The 15441-nt window shown below is 40.9% G+C and overlaps 1 protein-coding gene across 1 annotated transcript; it reads left to right on the top strand.

The window, feature by feature from the left end:
• The first annotated feature begins 709 nt into the window (after nt 1–709).
• Nucleotides 710–14565, top strand: LOC147683250 (uncharacterized). Its single transcript, XM_086944814.1, has 5 exons — nt 710–768; nt 5486–5521; nt 11723–12160; nt 13490–13705; nt 14255–14565. The coding sequence occupies exons 3-5, from the start codon at nt 11723–11725 to the stop codon at nt 14537–14539; spliced, it is 939 nt and encodes a 312-aa protein (XP_086800940.1). The 5' UTR covers nt 710–768; nt 5486–5521; the 3' UTR covers nt 14540–14565.
• The last annotated feature ends 876 nt before the right edge of the window (nt 14566–15441 follow it).

Raw genomic sequence — 15441 nt, 5'->3', positions numbered from 1 at the left:
CTTTATATATGCCATTTTTAAGGGTAACTTGGAGCAGACAGTTTAAGTCGAATTACACTAACGAAAAAAAAAAAAGAATGCCCTTTGCTTTGTCAGTTGCGAGCGAACTCTTATGTGCGCTTAAGGGAGTTGCCCAGGGAAGTCTACTGTCGCGCCAATGTCGAAACTCCATCTGCATACACATTCAAACATTCACACTTCCAAGTCGCGCACATCAGCTAGTGTGACTTTTCCTTGGGGCAAGGGAAGGACTAAAAGCTTTGATCCTTTCTTAAACCAAAAACAAAAAAAAAAGTTTCTTGCATCGTTACCCCCTATTTAAGCAGAGGGACGGGTCACTTTAAGTCATACTCTGTTTTTACCTGCGAGGACAGAACTTGGACTTACAGAACGACGCTGTACTTGCTGCTATCGACCAACAGCCACTGAAAAACTACGCCATTCAATCTTAGAAAGTAAGTGCATGGAACTTTTATTTCTATACATCTAAGGGACAGTATTGATAAATTTACTTGCGTTTATTAGAACGGTTACTATATCAACATTGCACCTGTGTTAAATTATTGTGCTACATGTTCGTTGGGAAGACTACATTTTCTATGGTAATACTTAGCAAAGGACTACGTAATTTCTCAAGCAGGTCATACCTTTGTTTAAACCTACCGATACATATTTCTTTTTTTTTTATCGTTATATCTTGTAGGTTATTCGTACGCTTTCAACATTTCCTTGATAGGGGGAAAGAAACTGCGCACCAACATATATCATGTAAGTACAGCCAACTGTTCACTCTGCTACACAATTTGTCCTTCCGTTCATAACACTTCGACTCGCCACACAGAACATTTCTTCCAATAATTCAAGGCACAACATAAGTTTGACACACACCCTCTCGTACATCTCCTTGTGTTACCTTTTCACGCACACACAACTAACAAGACTTACTAAATTACAAGCACGACATATTGATTGCAAGCACAACTTCAGGTTACTTGACACTATCAACAAGATCAACAGTACCCACAGCTTCAGCTTGCACCTAACACACAAAAGCGCACACACATTATCACATTCACATGCATAGCAACAAACATCCCCGTTACACCATGCGAACTACTTTCGATACTTTAAAAAAAAAAAAAACACTCGACACACACTTTCGGAACATTCGGCCGCAGTCTCATATCATAACACTTCGCCACACTCCCAGGAACATTTCGTTCACAACTTCAACTACATACATTACTTGCACACTAACTGGGTACACTTTCAATATTACACGCAAACCACATTCATTCTCAGATTTAATGCAACACAGTAACTACTCCAAGTTACAAGATGACACATACACACCTTTTTTTACGTCTGTTACTATTACCTTTTCACGCACACACGGTTAAGAACACATACTATATAACAAGCACGCCGAATTGAGTGCAACCACAACAGAACACTCATTACGCTTTTAGTCACAGCTTCACAGCAAGACAGTAAACAGGATGATCGGACTCAACAGTGAACAGAGCTGCAGCTTACACTAATCACACACACCCTGTCATATTATCTTTCAATATTACACGCATACCGCTTTCATTCTCAGATTAAATGCAACACAGTAACCAGTCCAAGTTACAAGATGACACATACACACCTTTTTTTACATCTCTTAGTATTAACTTTTCACGCACACACGGTTAAGAACACATACTATATCACACGCACGCCGAATTGAGTGGGACCACAACAGAACACTCATTACGCTTTTAGTCACAGCTTCACAGCAAGACAGTAAACAGGATGATCGGACTCAAGAGTGAACAGAGCTGCAGCTTACACTAATCACACACACCCTGTCACATTAGGCAAAACACTGACTGCCACCCTTATACAGCACGTGCGACTCCAACGCAATCTAAGATCATAGCACTTCGCCACTACAGCACCAAACTTTCAGTCAGAACTTCTAATTGCACATTTATTTGCACGCAAACAGGCTACACTTTACAACATTCACGCGGAATGCATTCATTCGCAGCTTTACTGGCACACAGTAACTAATCCAAGTTACAAGCTGACACACGAAAACAGCCGCTCGTACAACTACTAGTATTACCTTTTCACAAACACACATCCAATAACACATTAGCCAGGATTAGCTGCCTACAAAAATAAACACTTGACCTTACACTTACTACACTATTCACAGGCACACTGTAACATTAGGGGGAATAGTACAGCCATAAACTGTTCGCAACACTTCGCCACACCACAACAAACTTTTCATACACACATTCCACGATCAAGGGGACTTTCACACACACCCTCTATTACATGGCTACTCACAATCTTTCTCTCAGGGGCCACATTTACTGTTTGGTTTGTGTCCAAGGGCCGCATCGGTGGGGGCAGGGTCAGTGGGTAAGGGTCGGGGCTACAGCAACAACATAAAACTGACCATGAGGTTAATCACAGGACCCTGCAGCCGAAGGCTTCGTCCACTGAGCCCTCCCGGCATACACATAATTTTCTCTCTCTCTTTCTCTCTCGGTCTCCCTCCCTCTCTATAGCTCTCTCTCCCTCCCTCTAGCTCCCCCTCCCTCTCTCCTGTCTTCCTCTGTCTCACTCTAACTGTGTTCCTCCCTCTGTCTCACTCCCTCTCTCTCCTTCCTCCTCTCTCTCCCTCCCTCTCTCCCTCCCTCCCTCTCCGTCTCCCTCCCTATCACTCTGCATCTCACTCCCTTTCCCTTCCTCTCCCTCCATTTCCCTTCCTTTCCCTCACTTTCCCTCCCTCTCTGTCTTTGTACATAACTCTCCATTTCCCTCCCCTTCACTCCCTCTCTGTCTTTGTACATTACTTGCACACTAACTGAGTACACTTTCAATATTACACGCACACCGCATTCATTTTCAGATTCAATGCAATACAGTAACTAATCTAAGTTACAAGATGACACACACACACCATTTTTTGTACGTCTCTCACTATTAACTTTTCACGCACACACTCACTCCCTCTCCATCCCCAACAACAATTCCAGCATTTAAAACTACCCACAGACACATTCAAGTCCCGCATCCTCAGCAATGCTCAACTATTTTCCTAATACAAATAACGACACTACTTTAAGGGGGTCGTTATTTTTGCAGCCTCACACACACTCACCCTCACCCTCACTTACCCTCAACGCCTCACCCTCAACGCCTCACCCTCAACACCTCACCCTCACCCTCACTCACCCTCACTCACCCTCAACACCTCACCCTCACCCTCACTTACCCTCAACGCCTCACCCTCAGTCACCCTCAACACCTCACCCTCACTCACCCTCACCCTCACTCACCCTCAACCCCTCACCCTTCCTCACCCTCACCCTCACTCACCCTCAATGCCTCACCCTCACTCACCCTCACCCACACTCACCCTCATTCTCACTTACCCTCAATGCCTCACCCTCACTCACCCTCAACACCTCACCCTCACTCACCCTCACTCACCCTCAACCCCTCGCCCTCCCTCACCCTCACTCACCCTCACCCTCACTCACCCTCACTCACCCTCACTCACCCTCACCCACACTCACCCTCATCCTCACTCACCCTCACTCACCCTCACTCACCCTCAACCCCTCACCCTCACTCACCCTCAACCCCTCACCCTCAACCCCTCACTCACCCTCAATCTCACTCACCCTCAACCCCTCCCCCTCACCCACCCTCACTAGCCCTCAACCCCTCACCCTCACACCCTCAACCCTTCTCCCTCAACTCCTCACTCACCCTCACTCTCACTCAACACCTCAACACCTCAGCCTCACCCTCACCCTCACTCACCCTCAACCCCTCACTCACCCTCAACCCCTCACCCTCATTCACCCACACTCACCCTCATCCTTACTCACCCTCAACTTCTCACCCTCACTCACCCTCAATCTCTCACCCTAACCCACCCTCACTCACCCTCAACACCTCACCCTCACTCACCCTCACTCACACTCACCCTCACCCTCACTCACCCTCACTCACCCTCAACACCTCATCCTCACTCACCCTCACCCTCACTCACCCTCAACCCCTCACCCTCACTCACCCTCACCCTCACTCACCCTCAACCCCTCACCCTCACTCACCCTCACTCACCCTCAAACCCTCACCCTCACTCACCCTCAACCCCTCACTCACCCTCCCTCACCTCACTCACCCTCACTCACCCTCACCCTCACCCACCCTCAACACCTCATCCTCACTCACCCTCACCCTCAACCCCTCACCCTCACTCACCCTCAACCCCTCACCCTCAACCCCTCACCCACCCTCAACCCCTCACCCTCACTCACCCTCAACCCCTCACCCTCACTCACCCTCACTCACCCTCAACCCCTCACCCTCACTCACCCTCACTCACCCTCACCCACCCTCACCCACCCTCACTCTCACTCACCCTCAACCCCTCACCCTCAATCACCCTCACCCTCACCCTCACTCACCCTCAATCCCTCACCCTCAACCCCTCACCCTCACTCACCCTCAATACCACTCACCCTCACTCACCCTCAACCCCTCCCCCTCACCCTCATTCACCCTCACCCTCAACACCTCACCCTCACTAACCCTCAACACCTCACCCTCACCCTCACACCCTCAACCCTTCACCCTCACTCACCCTCACTCACCCTCAACACCTCACCCTCACTCACCCTCACCCTCAACACCTCACCCTCACTAACCCTCAACACCTCACCCTCACCCTCACACCCTCAACCCTTCACCCTCACTCACCCTCACTCACCCTCAACCCCTCACACTCCCTCACCCTCACTCACCCTCACCCACACTCACCCTCTCTCTCCCTCTCTCTAGCTCCCCCTCCCTCTGTCCTGCCTTCCTCTTTCTCACTCTAATTGTGTTACTCCCTCCGTCTCCCTCCCCCTCTCTCTCCCTCCCTCTCTCCCTCCCTCTCCGTCTCCCTTCCTATCACTCTCCGTCTCACTCCCTTTCCCTTCCTCTCACTCCATTTCCCTTCCTTTCCCTCACTTCCCCTCCCTCTCCCTCACTCTCCCTCCCTTTTACTCCCTCTCCATTTCCCTCCCCTTCACTCCCTTTCTGTCTTTGTACATTACTTGCACACTAACTGGGTACACTTTCAATATTACACGCACACCGCATTCATTCTCAGATTCAATGCAACACAGTAACCAGTCCAAGTTACAAGATAACACACACACACATTTTTTTACGGCTCTCAGTATTAACTTTTCACGCACACAGTCACTCCCTCTCCATCCCCCTCCCCCTCCCTTTTCCTCCCACTCCCTCTCTCTCCCTCTATCATCTCACCCTGCCTGTGTGCCAGCCGTGGCGCACACACTCACAGCAGCACCAGAGCTCTTAACAGGTCTTTAAAAGACCATTTACATGCTAATGTGGCCTTTACGGGAAAAATTAAAAAAGATATATTATAACCCTTATTTTTTTTTTCTCCTTTCAGATTATTAAAACAACAACAAAAGAAACAGAAGTTAAGGTAAATACTACTTTGCCAGTTAGTGGAAAAATTGTCAAAAGTTCATACCTTACAGTCCCCCAAAAAATGTGTTACTTGACAAAGCTTCTTAATTTACATTTGTTGATAAAAACATTTTAGTATAACATATAAGATGCAGAGATGCTTGAAAGCAAGTTACCATCAAGGGAATAGCAAATTTAATAGCAAATCACAAGGTAAGCAATGCTTACCAAATAGTGTTTTTGCTGTCTTGCACAATTTATGCAAGCCAGTAACTACTTGGAACTCTAATGATCTGCATTATATAATGGACCGTGGGGACGCTTTATATCTACAAATGCATTCTATTAACAAAGAAACACTTATGCATCCAGATGACCTGCCAAGGTATATAGACCACAATCAAGAGATATATTCACTTTTGCTACGGAACGCTTACTACGGTGATGTCCTTAAACGTTTTGATAAAGCCTACCCAGATATTAGCACAGCATTAAATGTTACTATTAATAAGCACTGTGGTGTTATACTTTGTATGAATGTTTATGTTATAGCTATTTTCAAACATATGCAATCATACTTTGTATTTGATTCACATAGTAGGGACCATGAAGGCATGCCTCATTCAAACGGAACATGTGTTACAATTGCATTTCATTCTTTTGAAGGGCTGATTCAATATGTTATGAAACTAGCATATAACTTTACACATCAGGCTGAGCAATGTGTCCAATTTGAATTAACACCAATAGATATAAAAGTCATTAAAAGGAAATCATTTACAAAAGCACTTACTATGCACAAAAAAATTGTCACCTACCGCAAGAAAGAAAAATTTGGGTACATACTACTGAATGTACTCCTAATCAGACTATAACATCAACAACAATGTCTTCAGATGATTTACAGAATAAAAGTAAGGGAGGGAATAGCAATACTAATCATTTAGCACAATTACCAGGGAATAGTAAATCTATACAGGGAACAAATAAACAGTCTCTGAAAAGAAAAAGGGATTCAAGTACATGTCCAACTAAAGTTGTACAAAGAAAAAAAGTTAATACAGCTGAAGAAGACATTACCAACAGTCAGCTAAGTGCTATTGATAATAACAGACCAAGATTCACGCAGGGCCAAAGACAGAAACGAGGTAAACAAATCCATACAATCATTCGCAAATTCCACCGTGAAATATTGCATGGCCCAGAGTACATTTGTACTCTTTGCAATCAATTGTGGCATAAAGAAACGTTGAAAAATATACGCAGTGTTAGCCAATCCGAAATTTTCAAAAAGTGTAACATTAGTAACAAGAAAACAAATTTTATTTGTAGGACTTGCTATTATTACATTCGCAAAAACAAAATACCACCATGTTCTATTGTAAATGGCATGGGGTTCCCAAATGTACCAGTTGAATTAGAATTATATGATTTAGAAGAAAGATTAGTTTCACCTAGGATACCATTCTTACAAATTCGGAGTCTGCCACGCGGTTTTCAAAAATCATTATCAGGTGCAGTAGGTAATGTACCTGCAGATGTTATGACAACTGTTACCATTTTACCAAGGCAAATTAATGACGCCATGACAATCCCAGTGAAATTAAAAAGGAAATTAATCTATAAATCATATACACATTATGAGAATATTAGACCAAATACAGTAAAAAAGGCAGCTACATGGCTAGCTAAAAATAGTACAATGTTTAATGAATATGGTGTTACTATTAACCCTGACTGGGAGAATATACCTCCAGAAATAGAATCTCACAATGAGACTTCTGAGACAAACAATTCATCTGATAGTTCAGACAACATAGAAGCTGGGAATTTGGATACTATGTTAACAAATGAAACAATTACTAGTAATTCGCTGAATGTGTTAAGTTTCGCTCCAGCTGAACATAACACGCCAAGAGGTTTATATGAGGATAAAGATTCAGAGTTTTTGGCTTTCCCTACTATTTTTTGTGGTGAACGAAGGCCTAACAATAAGGAAAGACACATACCGGTACATTATAGTACTATTTGCCAAGCAGAGTTAAGGAGTTATGATAGAAGAGTCGCTAAATCTATTACTAATGTGTTTTTTAAACTGAAGAAATTACATATTAAGCAGATCCATGGTAAAATCAACATTTTCATCAGGAAACATTTTACAGATGGTAATAAAATAACTGCTAAAGACATTAAATATAATATTGGCAATGTTTTACAGTTTAATGAGGGTTACAAAGTATTAAAAACTATACGCAGTTCACCTCCATATTGGGAAGGTTGCAAAAAAGATATTTTTGCAATGATAAGGCAACTTGGCATACCCGCTTTCTTTTTGACTTTATCTGCTGCTGAAACAAAATGGCACCATTTAATAAATATACTATTGAGAGTTAGAAACTTAAAGGAATGTACAGAGGAAGAATTCTTAAACATGTCTTGGGAAACTAAAAGTAAATTAATACAAGAAGATCCAATAACATGTGCAAGACAGTTTGACTATCAAGTTAGGAAATTCTTTAATTGTGTTTTGCTGAATGGCACTAATCCAATTGGGGAAATAGTAGACTACTTTTACAGAGTTGAATTCCAACAAAGAGGTTCTCCACATATACATGCATTACTCTGGGTAAACAAAGCACCACTGTATGGTGTTTCACCAGTGGAAGAAGTCAATAGCTTTATTGACAAATATATCACTTGTCATAAGTCTGAGAACACTGTTTTACAACCGTTAATAAATCTACAAAGGCATGGTCACACAAAAAATTGCAGACGTAAACAGCAACGGACATGCAAATATCAATATCCAAAATATCCAATGTCAAGAACGCTCATATTAGAGCCATTAACACTTGAGGAGACAAATAAGCAATGGCAAGATAATATGAAAATAATACATGAAGCTATGAATAATACTACTTTTAATACACTTTCTTTTGAGGAATTTTTAGACTTCATTAAAATGGATGATAAAGAATATATTACTTCAATACAAACTAGCTTACAAAAAACAACTATTTTTTTTAAAAGAACACCAGGCGAATGCTTCATCAATAACTACAATAGTACTCTTTTAGAAGCTTGGCGAGCAAACATAGACTTGCAGTTTATACTGGACCCTTATGCTTGTGCTGTCTACATTATCTCATATATCAGTAAATCGCAAAGAGGAATTAGCAAACTTCTAGCGCAAGCTGCTAAAGAGGTAACAAGCAATAGTAATATCAAAGATCAACTTAAACACATAGGAAACAAATTCCTCAACTGCACAGAAATTAGTGCTCAAGAAGCAGCATATCTAATTCTTCAAATACCATTACGGAAAAGCTCACGATCATTTGTATTTATTAATACTAGCCGTCCAGAGAAAAGAACTTATTTAATGCGTGATATGGAAAAGATTAATAACTTGCCAGAAAATTCAACTGACATTCAATGTGAAAATATTATTATTAAGTACTGCAAACGGCCACAATCATTAGAGATGTGCACGTTAGCAGACTATGCTGCTAATTTCAACTATGTGAAGAAAAAAGCACATGGGAGAGAAATCAATGATTGCGAATATTTACTTGCAGAACAAAACTTTTACAGCTCAGATGAGGAAGAATTAGAAATAGAATGTAGTAACGGAAATAAAGAACAACAGAAACAGAATTATGATTATGCTTTAAATAAGCGCAGACAAGTGAAAATAATACGCTTTTGCAGATTTAGCAAAAATAATGAACCAGAAGAGTATTAAAGAGAAATATTAATGTTGCACTATCCATGGAGGGAAGAACAAAAAATACTAATCAACAAGGAAACTTACTATGATAGGTATCTGGAAGTTAAAACATTTGTTGACACACAACTAAAAATCTATAACAAACAGCATGGCGAAGTTACAAACATTATTCATGAACAGTGTCATGAAAATGTAATTTCACCTCCTCTATCACCAACTGTTAATATACAGACAGAAGACCAAAATCCTGAAAATAATAATAGATATGATTTGGCTCTAGATTTAGGAATTAGAACTACAACCGAAGAACAAAGCTCAACTAACGTTATTTTACCCAATGAAAAATACCAACAACTTATGCAAAACTTAACGGAAGAACAACTTACATTTGTTTACCATCACTTGCATTGGTTTAAAACTACAAGCACTCCATGCTATACTTTTTGCACTGGAGGGGCTGGTGTTGGGAAAAGTTTTGTAATATCTGCACTATATCAAACTTTACTACGCTACTATAACACTAAGGCAGGTGAAAATCCTGATAATGTTTATATCTTACTTACTGCTCCAACAGGAAAGGCTGCCCATAATATTAATGGCAAAACACTGCATAGCACTTTCAAAATACCTGTGTCGCAAAGTTTGACTTATAAACAACTGAGTCATGAACATAGAACTGCTCTACAAATGGAAATGATGCATGTTAGAGTTGTTATTATTGATGAAATTTCAATGGTAGGACACAATATGTTAAATTTTATACATATCAGGCTTCAAGAAATAAAATCATCTAATGAACCATTTGGAGGAATTTCTATTTTAGCCATTGGTGACTTTTACCAATTAAAACCTGTATTTGACAGATACATTTTTCAGGATTCTACACAGATGTATGGTCCTTTAAGTGCTAACTTATGGAAAGAACATTTTAAAATTTTTGAATTAACAAAAATTATGCGCCAAAAAGAAGATCTTCAATTTGCTCAATTACTAAACCGGTTGAGAGAAGGCAAGCATACTGAAGAAGATATTTCACAAATTAAGCAAAGGGAAATACAACCTGATGAGAGTTTATTAGAAACAATTCCATATATCATGTCAACTAATATAGAAGTTAATGAAATTAACAAAAAGGTTTTGGAAAAACATTGCAAAGATTATCCAGTCTACATAACAGTAGCAAGCGATACCGTCAGTTCTGATTTGTCTGAAAATGTGAAAAAAACTATTCTTAAGCAACTGCCCAAAGATCCACAGAAAACAATGGGCCTTTCACATACATTACACATTGCCTTACAACTTCGTTATGATTTAAGTTGCAATGTGGATGTCAATGATGGTTTAACAAATGGCGCAACTGGTGTGGTACAATTAGTTGAATTGATTAACAATACACCTATTATTGTTTGGTTGTTATTTGACAATCCGAGTATAGGACAAACAACCAGACAACAATATAAACACTTATATCATTCACAAATACAAAATACATGGACACCAATACATGCTATAGCTAGACATTTTCAATACACTAAAAAATGTATTACCATTATACGGAAGCAATTTCCTTTACGCCAAGCATCAGCACGCACTATACATCGCACACAAGGTGCAACTCTCGAACCACTTTATATACACTTTAATAACAGCAAGATTCATCATTTGCATTATGTTGCTATTAGCAGGGCAAAATCAATACAAAATGTATATGTACACAATTTTGATGAAGGTAAAATTTTAGTACATCCACAAGTTAATGAGGAAATGCACAGATTAAGGACAGAAATGCCACTTGAAATACATATCCCACAGTTACATACATACAGTGCACATTTCAATATCATTGCACACAATATAAGATCACTACAGAAAAATTTTACATCTATGATAGCGGATAGGAATATATTAGAAGCAGACAGTATTTGCTTAACTGAGATCAACACTACAAGAAATGCTACAGCTACATATTTTACGATAGAACAATATCATCACATTATATTTGATAAATTTCATACATACAACACAAACCATGGAATGATTATGTACTACAAAAAAGATTTATTTATATTGCCTATTTATGAGACACATGAAGGGATAGACATTTTACATTTTACTCTACATATTTATAACACGGATTACCTTATTATTATTTTATACAAACCACCCCAAAAAAGTATAACTTCTCTTTTTGATTTTATCACAAATATTACGGATTTTTACCCCACACACAAATTGATTATTATAGGGGATTTCAATGTGGATGTATCTCAACAAAATGCAAACACCAAGCAATTACTTGGATTCTTTGAAGCAAAATTACAATGTCAACAACTCATTAACAGTTACACAACTAACTACCAATCCATTTTAGATCATATATATACAAATGAACAACTACACAACTATGGTACTTTAGAATGCTATTACAGTGATCATAAAGCAATATGGGTTTGTATTTAACATGTTATAACACATTTTCTATTTCAGATGATGTCTATTGAAGAAATCATGAACATTAATACCGATGACAACAAACCATATCAGAAACCCATAAGAGTTAATGTCATCAACTGCTCAGGGAAAACTACTTACAAAAATGCAAAACAAGAACAGAAAATTCTATTTCATTTGGCTCTAGCAGATAAAACTGGAACCATGAAATGTACTTGTTATCAAGAAAATTTATATGAGCAAACTAAAAGTAACTGTGGACTACTGATACGCAACTTTATTATCAAAAACAAAACAATTTTAATTACAAAGCAAACTAAAGTAACAAAATTTCCCGCTATGACAATTGAGGAGGGCCTGATCCAACAAGCAAAGAACATTTTGCATCCGCCTGCACCATCGGCTTCTCCCATTAAGGAAATAAAACGTGCAAGTCTAAAAAGTCTTATGACCGTTTCAGGGACAATAATTGCCGTAAGTATGAACGCAAACATGTCATCATGTCTACTAAAAAAATGCATAGTTGGCTTACACACACATTACACCTTTAGTAACTTCACTAACAAGCTCAAAAAAGGTAGCATTATACACTCTTTCACACTATGTAGAAAGTACGAGTTTTGAAAACTATAATATGCCAGTGCTTTGGTGTATACTACAAATACAAGTACTCTCTACAAAGCCATTTTTAGCAATAAATAATGCAATCTTTTAGAAAGGATGTTCATTTGGGTCGTTAAATATGATACATTATATTGCCATTCATACAACGCACTAGTACTATGTGTTTTTACAGTCACTATTTTATACAATGCTTACTTTTTGTTTAGGAAGAGGACGCAAAGACTGTGTTTACCTCAATGCCTCACCCTCAGTCACCCTCACTCACCCTCAACCCCTCAACCTCACTCACCCTCAACACCTCACCCTCAACCCTTCACCCTCAATGCCTCACTCACCCTCAATCTCACTCACCCTCACTCACCCTCAACCCCCCCCCCTCACCCTCACTCACCCTCACTCACCCTCACTAGCCCTCAACACCTCACCCTCAAACCCTCAACCCTTCTCCCTCAACTCCTCACTCACCCTCACTCTCGCTTAACACCTCAACACCTCAGCCTCACCCTCACCCTCACCCTCACTCACCCTCAACCCCTCACCCTCAATCCCTCACCCTCACTCACCCACACTCACCCTCATCCTTACTCACCCTCCACGTCTCACCCTCACTCACCCTCAATCTCTCACCCTCACCCTCACTCACCCTCACTCACCCTCAACCCCTCACCCTCACTCACCCTCACTCACACTCACCCTCACCCTCACGTAACACCTCATCCTCACTCACCCTCACTCACCCTCAACCCCTCACCCTCACTCACCCTCACCCTCACTCACCCTCACCCTCCCTCACCCTCAACCCCTCACCCTCAATCACTCACCCTCACCCTCACCCTCACTCATGTCATCATGTCTACTAAAAAAATACATAGTTGGCTTACACACACATTACACCTTTAGTAACTTCACTAACAAGCTCAAAAAACATAGCATTATACACTCTTTCACACTATGTAGAAAGTACGAGTTTTGAAAACTATAATATGCCAGTGCTTTGGTGTATACTACAAATACAAGTACTCTCTACAAAGCCATTTTTAGCAATAAATAATGCAATCTTTTAGAAAGGATGTTCATTTGGGTCGTTAAATATGATACATTATATTGCCATTCATACAACGCACTAGTACTATGTGTTTTTACAGTCACTATTTAATAGAATGCTTACTTTTTGTGTAGGAAGAGGACGCAAAGACTGTGTTTATCAATGGGCAAGATACCCCACTCAAATCGATTACATTAAAAGATGCAACAGATGACATAAAAGTGACACTGTGGAGAGAAGCATCACTATTTAAAATACATCTTGGCGAATATGTTACCCTCACTCACGTAACTGTCCATGAATTCAATGCACAAAAAATATTGAATACAACGCGCCATAGCAAAATGGAGGTAAGCACAACAAACCAAACATTTTGGGAATATCTCTTTCAGCCACTCTTGGCCTTTCACCCACTCTGGGCCTTGCACCCACTCTGGCCCTTTCACCCAATCTGGCCCTTTCACCCACTCTGGCCCTTTCACCCACTCTGGCCCTTTCACCCACTCTGGCCCTTTCACCCACTCTGGCCCTTTCACCCACTCTGGCCCTTTCACCCACTCTGGCCCTTTCACCCACTCTGGCCCTTTCACCCACTCTGGCCCTTTCACCCACTCTGGCCCTTTCACCTACTCTGGCCCTTTCACCTACTCTGGCCCTTTCACCCACTCTGGCCCTTTCACCCACTCTGGCCCTTTCACCCACTCTGGACCTATCACCCACTCTGGACCTATCACCCACTCAGGCCCTATCAACCACTGTGAGCCTTTCACCCACTCTGTGTATTTCACCCACTGTGTCCCTTTCACCCACTCTGTCCCTTTCACCCACTATAGGCCTTACACAAAACATAAAGTATAAAAATGTACTAACTAATTGTTGCATTTGTTTTCTCTCAACAGGTAACAGCCCCACCACAGGAAAAGATGGACATTCAAATTTATGGCGTCGAAAGCACCACAGATGAAACTAGTATTATCACAATAAGGGTGACAAACACAGACGAATATCAATCAATGCCCATCGAAAACGAGATACTAATTAAATGGTTTATGTTAGATGATGAAGTTGACAACATCGGGGATGCCCTTGTACATTTTTTGCCGCAAACTTTTGAAGTGGTGTTTTGTAATGGCAAAATCATAAATATTCTTAAAGAAAAAGACGATGACATATGTTCTGACTAAAATTCGCATGTTGCCAGGCTATCATATTTTTGTACAAAGTTAAAAAATAAATATTTGTGTCTTTTTCAAAAATAAAAAGGTGTGGAATACAAATGTTAAACCTCTATGGTAATTTTTTCACTACAGAAGGGAAATTATAACTAATACACTCCATTAATACAACATAGTCACACCCACATACAACATTCAGCCAATCCATCTCACATTAAAAAAACAAATACAAAATACACACACTCTTTAGCTTGCACGCACTACAGTAGTATGTATGAATGAGACTGTTGGTGTGCTAAATACGCCTGTGCTGGTGCAGAGTTATGCTGTGTTGTTGCTCAATGTTACTGTGGGGGTGCTGAATGATAAGGTGGTATTGCTGCGTGTTGCATTGGTGGACATCAGTGATGACGTTGTTGGGAGAAGTGCAACTGTTGTGGTGCTGAGTTATGCTGTGGTGGTAATAGTTGAACACTAACACAGCACCACTCATCATCAACACAGAACAACACATCACAACAACAGCATTACTAAGCACCACACTAACATCACTCAGCAACACACCAACATCACTCTACACCACCACAACAGCATCATTCAACAACAACAACATACAAAAACACAAACACACATTACATTAAAATAAACATTCACACATGCAAAACACTCACATATGCCAATCACACCCTCACTCACACTCACTCACCCTCAACTCCTCACCCTCACTCACCCTCAATCACACTCACTCACCCTCAACACCTCACCCTCACTCTCCCTCAACCCCTCACCCTCAAAACCTCACCCTCACGCTCACCCACCCTCACTCACCATCAACACCTCACCCTCACTCACCCTCAACACCTCACCCTCACTCACCCTCAACACCGCACCCTCAACCCCTCACTCACCCT

The sequence above is a fragment of the Lissotriton vulgaris genome, chromosome 11, assembly GCF_964263255.1.
Source record: "Lissotriton vulgaris chromosome 11, aLisVul1.2, whole genome shotgun sequence".
NCBI lineage: Eukaryota > Metazoa > Chordata > Amphibia > Caudata > Salamandridae > Lissotriton > Lissotriton vulgaris.
This window is presented reverse-complemented; position numbering and strand designations above follow the sequence as displayed.